The sequence below is a fragment of the Dipodomys merriami genome, unplaced genomic scaffold (assembly GCF_024711535.1).
Source record: "Dipodomys merriami isolate MVZ:Mamm:240054 unplaced genomic scaffold, mDipMer1.0.p SCAF_92, whole genome shotgun sequence".
Classification (NCBI taxonomy): domain Eukaryota; kingdom Metazoa; phylum Chordata; class Mammalia; order Rodentia; family Heteromyidae; genus Dipodomys; species Dipodomys merriami.
In genome coordinates, this window is record NW_027206535.1 from 3,216,715 (window position 1) to 3,237,837 (window position 21,123).

At 51.9% G+C, this 21,123-nt stretch overlaps 2 protein-coding genes across 2 annotated transcripts in view; both read left to right on the plus strand.

Moving 5' to 3' along the window:
* Ints3 (integrator complex subunit 3) overlaps positions 1-7,092 on the plus strand; it is a 47,988-nt gene extending 40,896 nt beyond the window's left edge. Inside the window, exons 21-30 of the mRNA XM_070013981.1 lie at positions 325-478; positions 1,951-2,019; positions 2,720-2,795; positions 3,164-3,277; positions 3,526-3,574; positions 5,023-5,190; positions 5,516-5,616; positions 5,801-5,873; positions 6,057-6,213; positions 6,315-7,092. Of these exons, the coding sequence (XP_069870082.1) occupies positions 325-478; positions 1,951-2,019; positions 2,720-2,795; positions 3,164-3,277; positions 3,526-3,574; positions 5,023-5,190; positions 5,516-5,616; positions 5,801-5,873; positions 6,057-6,213; positions 6,315-6,392 (1,039 nt within the window). The 3' untranslated portion in view covers positions 6,393-7,092. The remainder of the gene's footprint in view (positions 1-324; positions 479-1,950; positions 2,020-2,719; positions 2,796-3,163; positions 3,278-3,525; positions 3,575-5,022; positions 5,191-5,515; positions 5,617-5,800; positions 5,874-6,056; positions 6,214-6,314) is intronic.
* Positions 7,093-8,479: 1,387 nt separating this feature from the next.
* On the plus strand, positions 8,480-13,475 carry Slc27a3 (solute carrier family 27 member 3). The gene is made up of 10 exons (XM_070013791.1): positions 8,480-9,288; positions 9,621-9,830; positions 10,111-10,269; positions 10,693-10,817; positions 11,111-11,305; positions 11,401-11,491; positions 11,567-11,765; positions 12,542-12,639; positions 12,765-12,895; positions 13,155-13,475. The coding sequence occupies exons 1-10, from the start codon at positions 8,616-8,618 to the stop codon at positions 13,329-13,331; spliced, it is 2,058 nt and encodes a 685-aa protein (XP_069869892.1). The 5' UTR covers positions 8,480-8,615; the 3' UTR covers positions 13,332-13,475.
* Positions 13,476-21,123: the final 7,648 nt, after the last annotated feature.

The window sequence follows — 21,123 nt, forward strand, 5'->3', positions numbered from 1 at the left end:
CAGCAAATAGCTAGAAATGGTAGAATGGCTTAAACCTTGAGAGAAAAAAACCAAAGGAGGGGCTGGGAAGGTGGCTCAGTGGTAGAGCGCTTGCCTTGCATGCCTGAGGCCCTGGGTTCAATTCCTCAGCACCACATAAGCAGAAAAAAAAAAGCCAGAAGTGGTGCTGTGGCTCAAGTGGTAGAGTGCTAGCCTTGAGCTGAAGAGCTGAGGGACAGCGCCCAAGCCCAGAGTTCAGGCCTCGACAAAAAAAAAAAAAAAAAAAAATGTTCAAGCTCTTACGCTGGGGTCAGAATGTTGGCTTACATCCAGCTGGTCTTGCAGCAAAGCCGCCGCAGGGAAGATGAACCTCTATGAGTCATTTGCCCAGGCCACTCAGCTAGGTGATCTTCACACGTGCCTAATGATGGACATGAAGGCCTGCCAGGAGGATGATGTGCGACTGCTGTGCCATCTCACACCCTCTATCTACACAGAGGTCAGTGCTTGCATCTATACCTGTGCTGAGGGAAGGGCAACATATACCCAGAGTGGGATACACAACCCTCATTGACCTCATTGCTTCCCTCACCACAGTTGTTTCCTATTTGTGTGTGTGTGTGTGTGTGTGTGTGTGCGTGCGCGCACGCAAGAGAGAGAGAGAGAGAGAGGAGAGAGATGGGGCTTGAACTCAGGGCCTAGGCACTGTCCCTGAGCTCTTTTGCTCAAGGCTAATGCTTTACCACTTTAAGACTCTTTTGCTCAAGGCTAATGCTTTACCACTTTAAGACACAGTCCCACTTCTGATTTTTCTGGTGATTTCCTGGAGATAAGAACCTCACAGACTTTCTTACCCTGCCTGGCATCAAATTGAGACCTGCAGATCTCAGCCTCCTGAGTAGCTAGGATTATAGGCATGAGCCACCAGTGCCCAGCTCACACTCAGCTTTTTTTGCTCACAATTGACACCCTGCCACTTAAGCCGTGCCTTGACTTCTGGCTTTTTGCGAGTTAATTGGGCATAAGATTCTAAGGTTTGTCTGCCCATACTGGCTTGTTAGATTGATCCTTAGATCTCAGCCTCATGAGTAGCTAGGATTACAGGTATGAGTCACCAATGCCCAGTCTCCACCTCCTTGTTAAAGTTTGAAAATCTTCTGAAACTCACAGAATTCTTATCCTTCAGTTTAACTCTAGTTAAACTTTAGCTGAACTTAATGGGTTTGGCCCCATCTTCTGGACCCAGGACAGTTCCCTGAAGCCAGATCCTTGTTCATTTCTCCTAAGCCCTCCTACAATCTGAAAGCGGCTTGCCTGTAGATTCTCTCATAGTTCAAGTAGCAGAAGCTTATTTTCCTTTCCTCTGCTTCATTACAAGTCTTTCAGAACTGGGATAAGGAAGAGGTATCAGCTCTTCTTCCTCTTGATAAAAGTTCCCAAGAAGAGGGAAATGAGGACCCAAGGCGTGGTAAACATGACAGGAGGAAGTGTGATCTCAGCCAAGCCAGGAGGGAGGAAGGGTGTAAGGCCACCACAGGGTGCCTCCCTCCCTACTTGCTACCTCTGCAAATGGGACCTGCCTACCCTACACACTCCTCACATCTGTCATGTGCTCTCTCACTTTCTCTGGCTGAGAGCCTAGATAGGTTGGATTGCTGTGCCGTCAGGATTACAGATGTACCTCTCCCACACAGAACCTATCTACCTGTCCAGTCCCTGTTAGCTCTCAGTCTCTCATTCTCTCCCTACACATGCCTCCTTCATGATGTGCACACACAGGTAACAGAACTTGGAGCCTTAACAAGTTAGAATCCCAGCTTCATAGCTCTTGGATCTCTGGTTAGGTATTTGTGTGGGGATTCACGTTTGACTGCCCCAGCTAGACTCCTGGCTTGTGATAAAGAAGGGGGGCATGGCTGGGTTATGATAGGTCCACCTTGAATTCCTGCCTAGTTCACTCTCTTTTTCTAGTTTCCAGATGAAACCTTGAGGAGTGGGGAGCTGCTGAACATGATCGTAGCTGTTATTGACTCTGCACAGGTGAACATTGAGGCCCGCAGTCAAAAACCTATGTTTTGCAGGCACTCTTCCTTCTGGTCGGCTGAGTACACTGTAGGAATGAAGAGTGGAGTCCGAGGGAGGCAGGCCGGCATGAGGCCGATGTTGCCTGAGGTTTCTGTACTCCATATTCTTTGTGGAACCTCCTGTTTCCACAGGGAAAGCTGTGGGAAACAGAGGTTTGGGGTTTTTTGTTTTGTTTTAAGTGCTCAACTGGCTTTTTTCTTGACTCAGAGTAAAAGCAGTTGGGCCATTTCTGCTTGATCTTTCCACCCTGCAGAGGACCCTAAGAGATTGTAGCTTTGCTTGGATCTGTCTTGGGCCTGGTCTTGTCCACTCAGTTCCCATTCACAAAACAGAAACGTATCACTAAGAGTCCTCCTTCTTTGACCTTTCTTTACCTCCACCTAAGTCCAGAGCCCAGTTCCCTAGCATCCTCCTCCTCTTAGAGTCACACTATAAAGACAGGTGGAGAGGTTGTCTTTTCTACCTCTAACATTAGGATATGGGTAGTATTTTTGTCCCAAATAGCTTTGTGGTTCCCACTCAGGCATATTGCTATTTTACCAGTCCCCTTCATCTTCAGAGACTGAGCTTTTATTGTTTGTTATGTCTTATGTTCCACACTGGCCCCTGACCTCTTATAGAGCTAATGGATCTGTTTTTTCCCTCCACCTCATAGCTCCAGGAGCTCGTCTGCCACGTGATGATGGGGAACCTGGTCATGTTTCGAAAAGACTCAGTCCTCAACATTCTCAGTAAGGGACCAGTTCTCTTAGATACCTGTGACAGGGCACAGGCCTTGTATTTTTTTCCAATGATAGGGAAGTGGTTGTGGGACTGGAAAGTTAAGGGGTAGAATGGCATCCTGGCCTGCTATGGGTCTTGAGCTGGGTCTACTTCTTGCTGTGTAGAATGGGAAGGTTTAGCCTATTCCTCTAACCTCAAGGTTGGTAGAAAACAAAGACTCTGGAAATCTGTGCTGTTGAAGAGAAAGATCTAGGTTTAGGGTCACTACCCCTGTACCATACCCACTTGGGGTGCTGTTAACCAATGGAGGAGACATGTGCATGACTGTATATGTGTGTGTATGTGTGAGAGACAAAAGTTTCTTTGTGTCTTCTAGTCCAGAGCCTGGACTGGGAAACCTTTGAACAGTATTGTGCCTGGCAACTTTTCCTGGCCCACAACATCCCCCTGGAAACCATAATCCCCATCCTGCAGCATCTCAAATACAAGGGTGAGTAGGGCTGAGGGCTGGGAAGGTCCAGAGCCCTGGTCCCCAATATCAAGGCAGAGAATGGGCCCCTTAGAGAGCCCTGAAGACCCACTGTGAGCTCAGTGGGGCTCAAGTGGATTCTTGTTGAGTCTTGATGATGAGATGATACTTGCTCTTCCATTGGCTGTTGGTTGGGGGATAGGAGGAGTGCCTGAATTCCTTCCCGGAATGATACACTGTCCTGAATAGCCTGTCCCCTTTCCCCACAGAGCATCCAGAAGCCCTGTCCTGCCTACTGCTTCAGCTCCGGAGAGAGAAGTAAGTTTCACCTCAATGCTCTTTAGCGCCCGTCCCAGCATCCCAAGAGATACTTTCATTTAAAGGGCTCCTGCTCTGCTCCTTTTGCCCTGTTTTTTCCTATCGACATCTGCTATTCTGCCCCAGCATGCCTTACAAATAAGCAACTCCCCTGGGACTGGGCTTCCTCTGACTTTACCCCCCTGCCCACCGGGAGCTGCCCTCAGAGGTGGAGCGGTGGGGACCGGACATCCCTGTTTCCTGCTGCCACAGCAGTTCTAATCCTGGTGCCTCCTGTTCCCCCTCCTCCCCCGCCCCTCCTCACGCCACCACAGGCTCATCCAAAGGGAGAAAGGGTCAGAGTAAAGGGGTCACACCCATCCTTACCCCTCATCCTGTGCAAAGCAGAAGCAGCTGGGCCCACTGCACTGCCTGCCAGTGATGGTGCCCAGGAGGAGAGGAAAGAGACGCCTCTTCCATCAGACACATGAGCACATAGGTGGCAGCAGCCTTTTCTTTTATCTGAGACACTACTGTTATAGTGCCCTGGAGGAAGTGGGAAGTTTTGAGGGCCATAAGAGGACTATAGTGGGCTGGGAAGGTGGCTCAGTGGTAGAGCGCTTGCCTTGCATGCCTGAGGCCCTGGGTTCGATTCCTCAGCACCACATAAGCAAAAAGAAAAAAGCCGAAAATGGCGCTGTGGCTCAAGTGGTAGAGCGCTAGCCTTGAGCTGAAGAGCTGAGGGACAGCGCCCAGGCCCAGAGTTCAGACCCCACGACCAGACCCAAAAAAATAAAAGAGGACTACAGTTTTAGTTCGCTCACCTTTCCTCCCTCCAACTAGATAGCAGGCTGGCCTACGGCTCCAGCAGGGCCAGGTGGGGACCATCCACATACCACACATCTTCTGGCAACCATGCCCTTTCCTGGTGGTTCCTAAGGAAGGTGGAGGATTTGCTTTGGACTTCCTTCTCAAAATACACATGCACAACTCCCACCACAGAATGGATGAATCTCGCTTCTCACATCCTGGTTTCTGCAGAGGATGAAACCAGGCATCCCTTGGCCCCAAAAGAACCATGGGAGAAGCTGGGCACTGGTGGTTCACGCCTGTAATTCTAGCTACTCAGGAGGCTGAGATATGAGGATCACAGTTCAAAGCCAGCTCAGGCAGGAAAGTCTGTGAGACTCTTACCTCCAATAAACCACTAGAAAACCAGAAGTGGCTCTGTGGCTCAAGGGGTAGAGCGCTTGCCTTGAGCTGAAGAGCACAGGACAGCGCCCAAGCCCAGAGTTCAAGCCTCATGATCAACCAAAAAAAAAAAAATGAACCAGGAGAGGGATGTGAGAGAAGGAAGCCACCATGGAACTGGGGTGGGGCCAGGCAGGGAGGCAGAGATTTGGGAAGTAATAAGTAGGAGCCATCCAGCAGTTCCCAAGGCCAGCACTCAGCACCCTTCTTACTCTCAGGCCCAGTGAGGAAATGGTAAAGATGGTGTTGAGCCGGCCTTGCCATCCGGACGATCAGTTCACCACCAGCATCCTGCGGCACTGGTGCATGAAACACGACGAGCTGCTGGCAGAGCACATCAAGTCCCTCCTCATTAAGAACAACAGCCTCCCTCGCAAGAGGCAGAGGTGTGATGCTCTCCCCGGTTCCCTGCTGTGTGAACAGGGCTGTCTGCAGTGACCACTGTTCCCCTGCACCCTCCCTATCCCCCCCCCCACACACACATTGCCCATGCTGTCCTAGCTTGGTTTGTGGGTGACATCTAGTGGTGTGAAGAAATGTGGCATGCAGGACCACTATGGTCCCCGCTCTCCCTGCCTAGTACCACATAGCAGCAAACTTCCCTCATCCCACCCAAACCTTCTGCCCTAAGGAGTGACCCCAGTGGGTGGAGGGTATTTGGAACCCCAGGGGCCTCCCCTAACTCATACACTATCATGACCCTCATTACAGCTTGAGGAGTTCTAGCAGCAAGCTGGCCCAGTTGACTCTGGAACAAATCCTGGAGCACTTGGACAACCTGCGGCTCAACCTGACCAATACCAAGCAAAACTGTATGTGCCCCTCTCTGGCCTATCATGCGCTGCCCTGGCTCAGATCCCCTGAAGTCAGCCGGGGACAAGGGCAGGACACCCAGGACCAGAATCTAAACCTGTGGAAGAAATAACCTTTGGTGCCATTTAGTGAGCCCCCAGACATCTAACTGCTGTTCCTACTCTTCTTTCCTTCTCTGTCTAGTTTTCAGCCAGACACCAATCCTCCAGGCATTGCAGCATGTCCAGGCGAGCTGTGATGAAGCCCACAAGATGAAGTGAGGCTTCTTCCATTTTCAGCCTTGGGAAAGGGTCACGAGTGGGCTGAGGGAGGAGTGGCTTGCTGGGGACAGTGAGCTTAATGGCTAGCAAGACCCTGGGATTGGAGAGAAACAGATGGTGACCTGAGGGAAACAGGACAGGAGGCGGCCCAGGCTCACGCTTGCTGTTCTTCCCCTTAGGTTCAGCGATCTCTTCTCCCTGGCAGAGGAGTACGAGGACTCTTCCACTAAGCCACCCAAGAGCCGACGAAAAGCAGCGCTGTCCAGCCCTCGGAGTCGAAAGAATGCCACTCAGCCCCCCAATGCTGAAGAAGAGTCAGGCTCCAGCAGTGCCTCGGTGAGCCCTACACCCACAGCACTGGAGAAGGAGCTGTGGGTGTGGAAAGGGGGAAGCCACAGCTCTCCAGCACTAGTAATTGCCCTACCCTTGTCTTCCAGGAGGAAGAAGACACAAAACCAAAGCCCACCAAACGGAAACGAAAAGGATCCTCTGCAGTGGGCTCTGACAGTGACTGAGGCCCTGTACCTGTCCTGCCCCAGCTGGACTCTTTTACCTGGTGGACCCCAGGGTTACAGGGCTGGGGAAATGCAGGAGAAACCCCAACTCTCCTCACCAGGGGAAAGACGGACTTCCTGTGATCTAGCCTGAAAGCTGCCATGCAACTCCCACCCTGCCTCTCTTCTCCTGGGGCCTCAGGGCCCACACTGCTGCTCTCAGCCATCTTGGGCTCTTGGGAGAACCAGGGGCTGCACAAAACCAGACTACGGTGGAAGTCTTCAGCCCTTTGCTCCTTCCTTAGCCCCTTCCCCAGACTCCAAAGAGAAGGGAAATAACCAAGTGGCTGCTGGGCAGAGAAGCTGGATGACAGCAGATGCGCAGTACGTGGGTGTCCCTTCTGCTCATTCTTGTGTTAGGTAGTCACCATCCACACCAGTGTGGATTGGGCGTCTAACTTGATGTCGTCAGTGCCCATCTGTGCAGATGGCAAAAATCTGGCTGACAGATGTCCCAAGTCCCATGTGCTGTGCTCCTGAGACTCTTGGGTTGTTCCAAGCCCAGGGAAGTCTCAGAGGCAAGTTTCTTAGAACTGTCAAATGGTCCCATTTCCTTGGTTTTGGTTTTGCTTTTTTTCTTTTCCCCTGTTGGCAGAGATAATCGGATTTTAAAAGTTGTTTTTAAATGATAGTAAAATAAGCCAGAAGGTCTTTTGTGCAAGTTTCTGTTATCCTGTATGTAAGTGGTCTTATTTAATTTTTACTTCTGCTTGTGGCCTCACCACTGCCCACCTTTTGTGTAGAGCTGGCGGGACTTGGCTTTGCCCTCCAGGAGTCACTGGAGGGTTATTCCAAGCACTAATCTGGCACCCTCTCCATGCAGGCTGTGGTCTGTGTTGGCACATTGCTCCTCAAAATAACAGTCCTCCAAAGAGTGTCCTGCTCATTCCACTTCATGAAATCTTCACACTTTCAAGGGATGCTTCACCTTGCTTCTTGAAGGACACAGTTTTGACTTGGGGAGAGTTCAGACTTCAGGAATGGGAGAACCTATTCCAGTCTGGCCACTTGCTGGTACTTAGGTACCAGCAGAGTTCCTTAGCTGTGCTTTGTTTCTCTCCTAGCCAGGGAGATGAGGCAAACTGAGCATGAACATTTTGCTCACTGCAGACAGCTCTTCCAATTCAGCCTGTTAAGTGCCTCTACAGAAGTGCCTCTTAGGTTCTAAGCCGGGCACTGGCAGCTCACGTCTGTAATCCTAGCTACTCAGGAGGCTGAGATCTGAGGATCATGGCTCAAAGCCAGCCCAGTCAGGAAAGTCCTTGAGACTCTTATCTCCAGGTAACCACCAGAAAACCAGAAGTGGCGCTGTGGCTCAAGTGGTAGAGTGCTCACCTTAAACTGAAGAGCTGAGGGACAGCTCCCAGGCCCAGAGTTCAGGACCCACGACCAATAACAACAACAACAAAAAAGCAGAAGCTGGGTTCTCTTCCTTCTCTGCTACATCTTTTGACAATAAACCACCAAAAAGCCTCTCCTTCCTTCCTCTCTCCTTCCCATTTTTGTCTGCCCCAATTAAAATCTAGGTGGAAAGCATTTGCTAGCAGGCCCCAATACACCCAAAGGGTGATGCTTTGGCCCTCCAAAAATCTGGTAGTCCATGCATCCCAGGGTTGGAGTTTCTGTCGTTGTTGGCAATCAGAGGGAACATCTGGGTCTGGCAATCTTGCCCGGACTTGCAAAAATCGAATGGGTCCCCAAGCAAGTTCCTCAGTCTTTAGGGAGAGGAAAATGGTACCTTCTGATCTACAACGTGTGGGGAACTACGGAGAGTAAGGTGGACTGCTGCCCAAACGCTCTAGCTCCCAGATCCAGACTCCACAGAAGTTCCGGCCAGAGGCCTAAGTCCATGCAAAGGAGAAAACAAGCCCCAGAATGCACAAACATGGGCTGAGGGAAGACGCAAGCACCGCCTAAGCCCTGACAGGGTGCAGCTGGAGAGCAATGGGAGTCGGGGAGGACGCGCAACTAGGGCGGGGCGTAGGCTGAGGGGAGGGCCCGGAGGCCCCGGGCCACCCCCCCCCCCTTCTCCCGGGCTCCAGCTTGTTCCTGGAGCGGAGCTGGGTGGGAAGGGGCGTGTGCCAGCGCACGCGCTCTCCAGAAGAGGAGCGGTCTCACGGGCCCAGTTGTTCGGAAGGGCTACCAGGGGTGCTTTCGAGAGGCTAGGGCAGAGGAAGAGGTGCCATGGCCACCCTCCTCTTGCTGCCCCTGTTGCTGCTGCTGCCGCTGGTGCTACTGAAGCTGCACCTCTGGCCTCAACTGCGCTGGCTCGCGGCAGACCTGGCCTTCACGGTGCGCGCCCTGCACTGCAAGAGGCTTCTCCGAGCTCGCGCGCTGGCCGCGGCAGCCGCCGACCCCGCGAGCCCCGAGGCCGGCTGCAGCCTGGCCTGGCGCCTGGCGCAACTGGCCCGGCAGCGCCCCGCGCACACTTTTCTCATCCACGGTGCGCGGCGCTTTAGCTACGCGGAGGCGGAGCGCGAGAGTAACCGAGCCGCGCGCGCCTTCCTGTGTGCGCGGGGCTGGGACGCGGGACCTGGAGGCCACCGGGGCTCGGGGAGTGCGGGGACAAAAAGCCTCGAAGCTCGAGGCGAGGGAGACGGGGAGACGACCGGAAGCGGCGCGGCGCCTGCTGCGTGTGGAGAAGATGCAGCAGCCAGAGGTGGAGGAGCCGCGGTCCCTTTAGCAACCGGAGCGACCGTGGCGCTGCTCCTCCCCGCCAGCCCCGAATTCCTGTGGCTCTGGTTCGGGCTGGCCAAGGCCGGCCTTCGCACGGCCTTTGTGCCCACCGCCCTGCGCCGCGGCCCCCTGCTGCACTGTCTCCGCATCTGCGGCGCGCGCGCCCTGGTGCTGGCGCCAGGTAAGGCGCGGGGTAGGGCTGGAGCTCGGCACGGACCCGGGCGGGGCGGCCCGGGGCGGGAGCCGGGGTCCCGCGGGGCTGTCAGTCCCCGATTGCCCCCAAGGAGTCCCAACTATCTTCTCAAGGTGCTGGTGTGAGTCTCTGGATTTGCGAAGAGACCAAGCTGACTCAGGCTCCCCAAAGAGTACGACTTCAGGTCCCAGCCCCTTAATGGGACGTCCACGTTCTCCATCGTCACCCACGAGCTGTGCCGAGAACTGGATTAGGGGTGAGGAAGGAAAGCTTCCTTGGGTGGCAGCGGAGCTTCAGAGTTGTGCTTGTCCTCCTTTTAGAGTTTCTGGAGTCTCTGGAGCCCGACCTGCCGGCCCTGAGAGCTATGGGACTCCACCTGTGGGCTACAGGCCCTGGAACCCACCATGCCGGAATCAGCGACTTGCTGGCCGAGGTAGCAGCCCAAGTGGATAGGCCCGTGCCGGGGTACCTCTCTGCCCCCAAGAACATGACGGACACGTGCCTGTACATCTTCACCTCTGGCACTACGGGTGAGGTTCCGGCTTACCAGAAACTAAAGAAGAGAAAAGCCAGGGGACTCGGAACTGGGACCTCCTCAGCCCCCTTTCGAGATTACCCGTCTGCACCCCTCCCAACCCCTCATCATTTCCCCACCTTCCCCCGAACTGCCCACATTTCCAGGGAAGCAGGGCCTCACTCCTCGCTTCTGTCTCTGTCTCTCCTTGGGGAAACCCAGCAGGGGATAAACAGAGCTAGGACTTGGAACTCATCATACCTTTCCCCATTACCTCCCTCCTGCCATGCCCACAGGCCTCCCTAAAGCTGCTCGGATCAGTCATCTGAAGATCTTGGGGTGCCAAGGGTTCTACCAGCTGTGCGGGGTCCACCAGGAGGATGTGATCTACCTTGCCCTTCCGCTCTACCACATGTCTGGCTCCCTTTTGGGCATTGTGGGCTGCCTGGGCATTGGTCAGTCTCCCTCACCCACTCCCATTCATTCATCCAGTGAACATCTACTGGGATGTGACCTAAGTTCTTCAGGGTAGAGAGGAGATAGTCCTTCAGAGGAAAGGTAGGCAGGCCCTGCATACAGAAGGGAACCTTACCTGATCAGACTGAGCAACTAGGATGGTCATGAAATTCACAGAACTCCACACAGGGACAGAGCAAGGGAAAGAAGCAAATAAAGAAGAAAGTAGGGCTCCTACCAGTATGGAATAGCTAGGCCTGGAAAGCAAGGGAGGGTACAGGTGAAAAAGGAGGTGGGCCTGGGCTGCGGAGGATGGGCCTCGGGGACTCCCAGGGAACAGCGTTCAGGGCAGCCTGGTGTCTGGGTGGGAAGGAAAGGTTGAGCTCTTGACCTCACTGTCCCCCTCTTTCTGCATCTGACAGGGGCCACGGTGGTACTGAAGTCCAAGTTCTCAGCTGGCCAGTTCTGGGAGGACTGCCAGAGGCACAGGGTGACAGTGTTTCAGTACATCGGGGAGTTGTGCCGATACCTTGTCAACCAGCCCCCGGTGCGTGGGGAGAGCTGCTCACACAGGCCTGGGTCACAGAGAGCAGGACAGATGGTGGGAGACACTGAGTCCATTGTCTGCAAGCTGGAGGGAAAGGGAGCCAGGAGACGAAAATGGCAAGGAGGCTGAGGCGGCATAAGCCATCTGAGGCTTGGGATGCCCAGAGGAGGTCATGGCCGGGGCGGAGGTGGGGGTGTGTGTGAGATGTCCTGGGGAATGAGGAGTAGGACTTCATTTTGGGTAGCAGGATTCTGATGTTGTTGAATCCTCTACCTGTCTTCCGCTCACCTTAGAACAAAGCAGAACGTGGCCATAAGGTCCGGCTTGCAGTAGGCAGTGGGCTGCGCCCAGACACCTGGGAGCGATTCGTGCGGCGTTTTGGGCCCCTGCGGGTGCTGGAGACATATGGGCTGACTGAGGGCAACGTGGCCACTTTGAACTACACAGGACAGCAGGGCGCTGTGGGCCGTGCTTCCTGGCTTTACAAGGTGAGAGGCAGATCCCATGGAACTGAGGGCTGCGGGGTAAGGCAGCTCATTTCTGCAGCTGGAGTGACCCCCATGCTGATCTCCTTTCCCCCCAGCGCCTCTTCCCCTTCTCTTTGATCCGCTATGATGTCACCACAGGGGAGCCAGTCCGTAATACCCAGGGGCGCTGTGTGGCCACATCTCCAGGTTGGTGCTCAGCAGGTTGCAGTGGGGAGGCCTAAGCAAGCATGGAAGCACTCTTAACTTCAGTGACTCTGCCAGGTGAGCCAGGGCTGCTGGTGGCCCCAGTGAGCCAGCAGTCCCCATTCCTGGGCTATGCTGGGGGCCTAGAGCTGACCCAGGGAAAGCTGCTGAAGGATATCTTCCAGCCTGGAGATGTTTACTTCAACACTGGGGATCTGTTGGTCTGTGATCACCAAGGCTTTCTTCGCTTCCATGATCGTACTGGAGACACTTTCAGGTAATTCTCTATACCGTTCTGAAATTTTGTTGGGCATGGGGCCTTGAACTCAGGGCCTGGGCACTGTCCCTGAGCTTTTTCTGCTCAAGGCTAGCACTCTACCCCTTTGAGCCACAACACCACTGCCAGTTTTTTGGTGGTTAATTAGAGGTAAGGGTCTCACAGACTTTTCAAACTGGCTTCAAACCACAATCCTTGGATCTCAGCCTCCTTAATAGCTAGGATTACAGGCCTGAGCCACTGGTGCCCAGCCACCTCCTTTCTTTTTTTCCTTACTTCCCTTCCCTTCCCTTCCCTTCCCTTCCCTTCCCTTCCCTTCCCTTCCCTTCCCTCCCTCCCTCTCTCCCTCCCTCCCTCCCTCCCTTCCTTCCTTTTTCTTTCTTTCTCTGCTAGTCCTAGGGCTTGAACTCAGAGCCTGGGCACTGTCCCTGAACCTCTCTGTGCTCAAGGCTAGCACTCTACCACTTGAGCCACAGCTTTTTCTATGTATGTGGTGCTGAGGAATCAAACCCAGGGCTTCATGCATGCAAGGCAAACACTCTACCACTAAGCCACCTTCCCAGGCCACCTTTTCGATTCTTTATTCCAGATAGAGGTTTTGAGGCTTGGGTCAAGTCTCCCACTAGTCTCCCACTCCACCCCAGATCCACATCCCATCTCATTCTTAGGCCTCATTCACACTGACCTCTAGGACAGGCTGGCATCCTGACCTCTGACCTCTTTCCCCATGCCCCTCGACTCCAGATTCCCAGTTTCAGATCTCTGCTTTCTGACAGGTGGAAGGGGGAGAATGTGGCCACCACTGAGGTAGCCAAGGTCTTCGAAGCCCTGGACTTTCTTCAGGAAGTGAACATCTATGGAGTCACTGTGCCAGGTGCCTAAGCGTGGAAGGTGGGGGAGGCACCCAGCCCACCACCCCAATGCCTGGGTGCAGAGGAGTACGCGGCCTTCCTTCAGGCCAGCCATGGAATTGCTCACACTGCCTCCCACAACCGCCAGGGCAGGAAGGCAAGGCTGGAATGGCTGCCTTGGTTCTTCGTCCCCCCCACGCTTTGGATCTTGTGCAGCTCTACGCTCATGTTGCTGAGAACCTGCCACCGTATGCCCAGCCTCGATTCCTACGGCTCCAGGTACGCACAAAGGGACCCCCACATAAGACACCGTGAAGAGAATGAATTTGTCTTTCCCAGCCACATTCCCTGGCTCCCTTTCCTTACCTTCCTCCTTCTCCAGGCCTGGCCCTCTCTTCCTGCTACCTCCTTCCTGACTTTACCTAATGATCTCTTTCCCCAGATTTAATCTCATAACAGAACTTTTAGGCAACTCATCTGAAGCAGCTGGGCAGGCAGATTGCCTTCAGCTTGATTCCCTCTCCCTTTCCCTCCTCAGGAGGCTTTGGCCACCACAGAGACCTTCAAACAGCAGAAAGTTCGAATGGCAAATGAGGGCTTTGACCCGAGTACACTATCTGATCCCCTCTACATTCTGGACCAGAGTGTGGGTGCCTACCTACCCCTCACACCTGCCCGGTACAGTGCCCTCCTGGCTGGGGACCTTCGAATCTGAGACTTTTCAGATCCAAGGCACCTGAGGGAGGGGCTGTGATGGGTGGAGCTATTGTGGGGATACTGAGGCTGGCAGGGATCTTTTATATATCAACTCATCGTCATGACTTTGTAATAAATGGACTGTAGCCGGTCTGATCCTGACTTTCTGATCTGCATTAACCACCTCCTGAATCTGTGTAGTGTTGTCCTTCCCTTGAAGCCTCAGGCCCCTACCTTGACCTAATGTGGGCTTGAGTCCAGCGTCTGGACCTTGATGTTTCTCCTCTCAGGGGGCCCCATCTAATCCAGGTTTTGGGAGGAAGCTTGATGGTTGATCGGTCATGTTCGTGCTCTGGTGAATCTGAGGAGTTGGAGGGCCCAAGGGGTCAAGGTCAGGGCCTGGGGAAGTCTCAACCAAGCAAAACCAACCTTAGATTGGATGCTGGGTGCCGGTGGCTCACACTTTATAATCCTAGCTATTCAGAAGGCTAAAGATCTGAGTATCACAGTTTGGAACCAGCTCAGGCAGGCAAGTTGGTGAGACTCTTATCTTCAATTAAGCACCAAAAAAAAAAAAAATCTGGAAATAGAGCTGTAGCTCAAGTGGTAGAGTGCTAGCCTTGAGCACAGAAGCTCAAGGACAGCACCCTGAGTTCAAGCCCCAGGACTGGCACCAAAAAATAAAACCTTAGATTGGGGTGGGGAGTGAGGTGATGACCTAGAGGCCCTCCGGCTTGCAGCAATACAAGCAGGGCTTTGAGCACCTGCATGCATGTGATGGTGGGAAGGATGGCAGAAGTAAAGATAAGGCGTCCAGAATGCTCATCTTCGGAGAGGTTTCAATGATGAAATTCTTAGATCTCCTGGAAATAGAAATGTCCCTCTGTTTTGAGCTGTGGGGCCACAGAATGGTCTGCTATTACCCTTCTGTTGACTTTCCCCTTCCCACCCTCTTCTGCAATGCCGGAAGTCACAAGACACACCTCCCTGGCCCACTGGAGGAGAAGGAGGTGACATATGGGTGCTGGCAGGTTCCCCAGCTAGTGTGCAGCAGGATCACTCATGCAGTTGCTTTCATCCCATAGCCCTCCTACAATAGCTACTCAGAAGGCTGAAATCTGGAGGGTCAAGGTTCGAAGCCAGACAGAAAAGTCTGAAAGATTCCATCTCCAAAATAACTAGTAAAATAACTAGTAAAAATAATAAAAAAATGGTAGCCTCCAGCCAAGTAAGAAGGAGGCTCTGAGTTGTTCAAACCCCAGTAAAGTGAGATCGATGTGCTATAAAGATAAAATCCACACTGAGTATAAAGAACTTTGTGGGGGAGAAAAAAACAAAAATATTTCACTAATTGTTATGGCCTATACTATGGCACAGAGCTGGTGTAGTCTCAGCCACTCAGGAGGACCACTTGACCCAGGAGTTGAGGACAGCTTAGAAAATGGTGAGACCTTGTCTCAAAAACAAGCAAAAAGCCAGGTACTGGTGGCTCACGCCTAGAATCCTAGCTACTCAGGAGGCTGCGATCTGAGGATCCTAGTTCAAAGCCAGCTCAGGCAGCAAAGTCCGTGAGACCCTTATCTCCAATTAGCTACCAAAAAACTGGAAGTGGTACTGTAGCTCAAGTGGTAGAGTGCTAGCCTTGAGCTGAAGAGCTGAGGGACAGCGCTCAGGCCCAGAGTTCAAGCCCCACCACCAACAAAAAAAAAAAAAGGCAAAAAGCTAGATTGCTGATATGCTGATATACTAAATGCTATTTTGGATATATTGAGTTAAATAAAATATTAAAATTGCTGGGCGCTGGTAGCTCACACGTGTAATCCTAGCTACTCAGAAGGCTGAGATCTGAGGATCTTGGTTCCAAGCCAACCTGGGCCAAAAAGTCCCCATGAGACACTTATCTTCAATTAACCACTCAAAACCTGGAAGTGGCACTGTGGCTCAAGGGGTAGAGCATAAGCCTTGAGCACAAAAAGACTCAGGGACAGTACCCAGGCTCTGAGTTCAAGTCCTACAACTGACAAAAACACTCCTGCAGAGCCTGTTTTACGTATGACTACTAGAATTATATTCGTAGCTCATATATTTCCACAGAATGGCACTGATCTATCTCATCCTAACTCACAATTACAGGCATGAGCTTATGTATATGTGTGTGTGTATGCTAGTCCTGGGGTTTGAACTTAAGGCCTGGGCACTGTCCTTCAGCTTACCACTTGAGTCACAGCTCCACATTTTTGATGGCTAATCCATGTCAATCATGGAGGTTGGGAATGTGGCTTAGTGGCAGAGTGCTTGCCTAGCATGAACCCCTGGGTTCTATTCCTCAGTACCACATAGAGAAAAAGCCAGAAGTGGCACTGTGGCTCAAGTGGTAGAGGGCTAGCCTTGCACAAAAGAAGCGCAGGGTCAGTGTCCAAGCCCTGAGTTCAAACCCCAGAACTGGCAAAAAAAAAAAAAAAAATTTTTTTTTTCTTCCTCTCCCTCCCCCAAGTCAGTTGAGCAGGAATTAAATAGGATTCTGGGAGCACTGCCAAGATGCACTGGGCTGGGCTTCGTTCAGTTGGGGAGCCCCTTTCTCTGGAAGTGGTGCAGTCACTTTGGGACACTGCAGTGGAAAAGCTCACGGACGTGCACCGGTCGCACTGGCCTTCGGATCAGGGCAATTTCCCAGTTCCGTTCTCAGCCAACAGGCTGAGGAAGGCTTTTGTATGTTTAGGGGGTTGAGGAAACCCCAAAGATTTCATGATGGAAAAATGGCAGGTCTTCAGTGTGCATATGGGGGGTTTTACTGGGACACCATTCCTTTGTAACTGAGGCTGCTTTTGCCGACACAGTGGACACGGCGAGGGAGGGCCCCGAGTCAGGACTGAGGCCTCCGGGCCCGCCCGGCCGCCGGGTCCCCTACCCTTCCGGCCACCTCTCCGGTGGGGGGCGGGAGGAGAGGAGGGACTTGGCGCGGCCACACAGGCGGAGGAAGCTGTCAATTGCCAGCGGCCCCGCCCGTCCTGGACAGGCCTGGCAGGACCCGCCTAGGTGTCTCCACCAGGCGGGGACATCCGCCGCCCGCTAGAGCCGAGTTTCACTGCGCAGGCGCAGCCCACCCCGGGCGGAGGGAGGTGGCAAGCACAAGTGGGAGGGGCAGTCCTGTATGGGCGGGGCGAGCTGCTCCACCCTGTGTGGGCGGGGCGAGCTGCTCCACGCTGGTGTCCCAGGTAAGGCACCTGCGCTTGCGCGCAGAGGTGGGGACCCGAGCTCCCCGGAGTAGGAGGTTGCGCCAGGAGGACCTACCATTCCCTTCCCACAAACTTTAGGCTGCAAACGACTTTTCCTTTTGTCAGGTTTGGGGATGGCGCCCAAGACGGCAGAAAGGCTGGAGTGTTCTACCACAGAGCTGCACCTCCAGCCTAAGAAATTCTTAAAACTGAGATGTAGTTTCACCTTTTAGCGGGGGGCTGGTGGTGCACCTGTGGCCCCAGGTACCTGGGATGCCCAGAGGAGGATCCTTGAGCTCAGGCATCAGAGGAGGCCGACTTAGACAATAGAACAAGACTCCCCACCGCAAAACAAAACAAAGGAAGATTAATTTTACTTAAATAGTAAAATAAAGGTTTTTTTGTTTGTTTGTATTAGTATATTTCCAAAGTTGTGCCACCACGGCTACTTTCGCCTAGAACATTTTCACCAGGCCAGCAAGAAATTCCCACTCATTAGTAGTCACCACCACCTATTACTTTTTTTTTTTTTTTGGTAGTGGGGCCTGAACTCTGAGCCTGGGCGCTGTCCCCCAGCTCCTCAGCTCAAAAGCTCTACCACTTGAGCCACAGCACCACTTCCAGCTTTTTCTGCTTATGTGGTGCTGAGGAATTGAACCCAGGGCCTCATGCATACAAGGCAAGCACTCTACCACTGAGCCACCTTCCCAGCCACCCACTACTTCTTCTTTTTTTTGGGGGGGGGGTCCAGTCGTGGGGCTGAACTCTGGGCCTGGACGCTGTCCCTCAGCTCTTCAGCTCAAGGCTAGCATTCTACCACTGGAGCCACAGCGCCACTTCCGGCTTTTTTCTTTTTGCTTATGTGGTGCTGAGGAATTGAACCCAAGGCCTCAGGCATGCAAGGCAAGCGCTCAACCACTGAGCCACCTTCCCAGCCCCTACCCATTACTTCTTTATGCTTACTTATCCCTGGCAATCATTTATCTTTTGTGTCTCCTTGGATCTGCCTATTCTAGACAATGTGTTGTCTTCTTTTAGCTTGACATATTTTCAAAGTTCAACAACATTGTAGAGTGTATCAGTACTGCATTCCATTTTATGACTCAATAATAGTCCTGTGTATGGCTATACCACAGTGTAGGCTATGTAAATAGCACTGCTATCAGCATACATGTACAACAATTTTTGAAACAGAGTTTATTATGTAGCCCCTGGAAGGTCTGGGACTCTCAGCTTTTCTTTTTTTTTTTTTTTTTGGGTCCGGTCGTGGGGCCTGAACTCTGGGCCTGGGCGCTGTCCCTCAGCTCTTCAGCTCAAGGCTAGCGCTCTACCACTTGAGCCACAGCGCAACTTCCGGCTTTTTTTTTCTTTTTGCTTATGTGGTGCTGAGGAATCCAACCCAGGGCCTCATGCATGCAAGGCAAGTGCTCTACCACTGAGCCACCTTCCCAGCCCGACTCTCAGCTTTTCTAGTGCTGGGATTAGAGGTATTCTCCACCAACCTCAGCCTGGGGATTTGCTTTGTTATTGTTGTTGTTGTTAAATCATTGAATTCTTAGAGGGTTGTTTGATTTTTGTTTGTTTGTTTTTTCAAGTCATGGGGCTTGAACTCTGGGCCTGGGCACTGTCCCTGAGCTCTTCAACTCAAGGCTAGCACTCTACCTCTTGAGCCACAGTGCCACTTCCAGCTTTCTAGTGGTTAGAGATAAGAGTCTCACAGATTTTCCTGCCCCGGCTGGCTTTGAACCATCATCCTCAGATCTCAACCTCCTGAGTAGCTAGGATTACAGGCGTGAGCCACAGAGTCTTAGAGAGTTTTTGAGGTTGTTTGTTTGCTTGTTTTGTGCTTGTCCTGGGGCTTGAATTTAGGACCTGGGTGCTGTCCCTGAGCTTTTTGCTCAAGGCTAGTGCTCTAGCACTTGAGTTGGGGCTCCACTTTCCAACTTTTTGGTGTTTAATGAGAGATAGGAGTCTTATGGACTTTTCTGCCCTGTCTGGCTTTGAACTGTGATCCTCAGATCTTGGCCTCCTGAGTAGACAGAATTTTAGGCTTAAACCATGGATGCCCAGCTAAGAGCTCTCTCTCTTGCTCTCACTCTCTCCCTCTCTCCTTCTCATCCTCTCCCCCCTCCCTCTCTCTCTGTCTCTATGTGTCTCTGTCTCTGTCTCTCTCTGTCTCTCTCTGTCTCTGTCTCTCTCTCTCCTTTTTTCTTTTTGAAGGTCCTGGAGCTTGAACTCAAGGCCTGGGCACTGTCCCTGAGACTCTTTGGGCTCAAGGCTACCTCTTGAGCCACAGCTCCACTTCCTGTTTTTTGAATGGTTAATTGAAGATAAGAATCTTATGGGAACTTTTCTGTGGAGACTGGCTTTGAACCATGATCCTCAGATCTCAGCCTCCTGAGTAGCTTGGATTACAGGCATGAGCCACCTGTACCTGGATGAATTTTTTCTTATTTGGGAACATGTCCCTTGTCAGATATGAACTTGACAAATACTTTCATTCTGTAGGCTTATTCCTTATGACAGATGTTCTTTGAAACTGGGAGAGAGCAAGGGACGGGTGACATTGTAAAAAAAAAAAAATGTACTCTTTGGGGCTGGGAAGGTGGCTCAGTGGTAGAGCGCTTGCCTTGCATGCATGAGGCCCTGGGTTTGATTCCTCAGCACCACATAAGCACACACAAAAAAGCTGGAAGTGGCACTGTGGCTCAAGTGGTAGAGCGCTAGCCTTGAGCTGAAGAGCTGAGGGACAGCGCCCAGGCCCAGAATTCAGGCCCCACAAATGGACCCCCCCAAAAAAAATGTACTCTTAACCTGATTTATGTAACTGTAACCCCTTTGTACATCACATTATTATTATTATTATTATTTCATATGTTTTTTATTTTATTTTTTTGGGTCCAGTCGTGGGGCCTCTGGGCCTGGGTGCTATCCCTCAGCTCTTCAGCTCAAGGCTAACACGCTACCACTTGAGCCACAGCGCCACTTCCAGCTTTTTTTCTTATTGCTTATGTGGTGCTAAGGAATCAAACCCAGAGCCTCATGCATGCAAGGCAAGCACTCTACCACTGAGCCACCTTCCCAGCCCATGTTTTTTATTTTAAAATACTGTACAGAGGGGTTACAGTTACGTGAGTAAGGTAATGAGTACATTTCCTATCGAGACTTGTTACCTCCTCCTGTACATCACCTTTATAATAACCATCGGGCACTAATGGCTCACATTTGTAATCCTAGCTACTCAGAGGCTGAGATCTGAGGATCATGGTCCAAAGCCAGCCCAGGCAGGAAAGTCTGTGAGACTCTTATCTCCAATAAGCCACTCAGAAAACCAAAAATGGTGCTGTAGCTCAAGTGGTAGAGTGCTAGCCTTGAGCTGAAATATTGAATGGCAGAGCGACAGCGCTTAGCCCCACCACTGCCCCCCGCCCCCCAAAAAAGGCATCTGGTACGGGTAGTTCATGCCTATAATCCTACCTACTCAGGAGGCTGTGATCTGAGAGGATCACAGTTTAAAGCCAGCCACGCAGGAAAGTCCATGAGACTCATCTCCAATTAACCAACAGAAAACCAGAAGTGGCACTGTGGTTCAAGTGATAGATCACTAGCCTTGAGCTGAAGAGCTGAGGGACAGTGCCCAGGCCCTGAGTTGAAGCCCCACGACTGGCAATAAATAAACAAAAAATAGCCAGGTGCTTGTAACCCTAGCTATTCAGGAGGCTGAGATCTGAGCTTCCATTGGAAGCCAGCTCAGGCAGGAAAGTCTGTGAGACTCTTATCTCCAATTACCACCATAAAACTAGAAGTAGAACTGTGGCTTATAGTAGTAGGGCGCTAGTCCTGAGCAACAAGGGTCAGACACAGTGTCTAGGCCCTGAGTTCAAGCCCCAGAACAACAAAAAAATCCTTATCTAGCACAGCCTGGAGTTGGCAGGGGCAGGTGGACATCCTGTAAAAGCGGAAAAAGTCTAGAAACAATCAGAGAGCTATGACAACCCCTGACTTCTTGGAAGAAGGACTGATTCTAGGTCAAGGACAGGAAATACTCAAATTGGTCTGTGACATGCAGTACCAAAAAGCAAAGATACAAATAATGAGTAATAGTAAAAGGATACAGAGCTAGGATAGGGCAATCTGAACTTCAGCAAAATTAATGAATGCACGGAGACATTGTGTACTAAAATATACATCAAACTGGGCGCCGGTGGCTCACGCCTGTAACCCTAGCTACTCAGGAGGCTGAGATCTGAGGATCGTGGTTCAAAGCCAGCCTGGGCAGGAAAGTCCATGAGACTCATCCCCAATTAACCACCAGAAAGCCGCAAGTGGTACTGTGGCTCAAGTGGTAGAAGTGCCCTGAACTGAAGAGCTCAGGGACAGGAATATATATCTCAGTTCAGAGTGATACTGAAAAAGAGAAACACTGTCAGATACAGTGGATCATGCCTGTAATCTTAGCTACTCAGGAAGCAAAAATCTGAGAATTGAAAGCCAAGCCCAGGCAGGAAAGTCCATAAAAAAAATTTTTTTTGGGGGGGGGGTAGGTTGTAAGGCTTGAACTCAGCTTAGGTGCTGTCCCTGGGTTCTTTTGCTCAA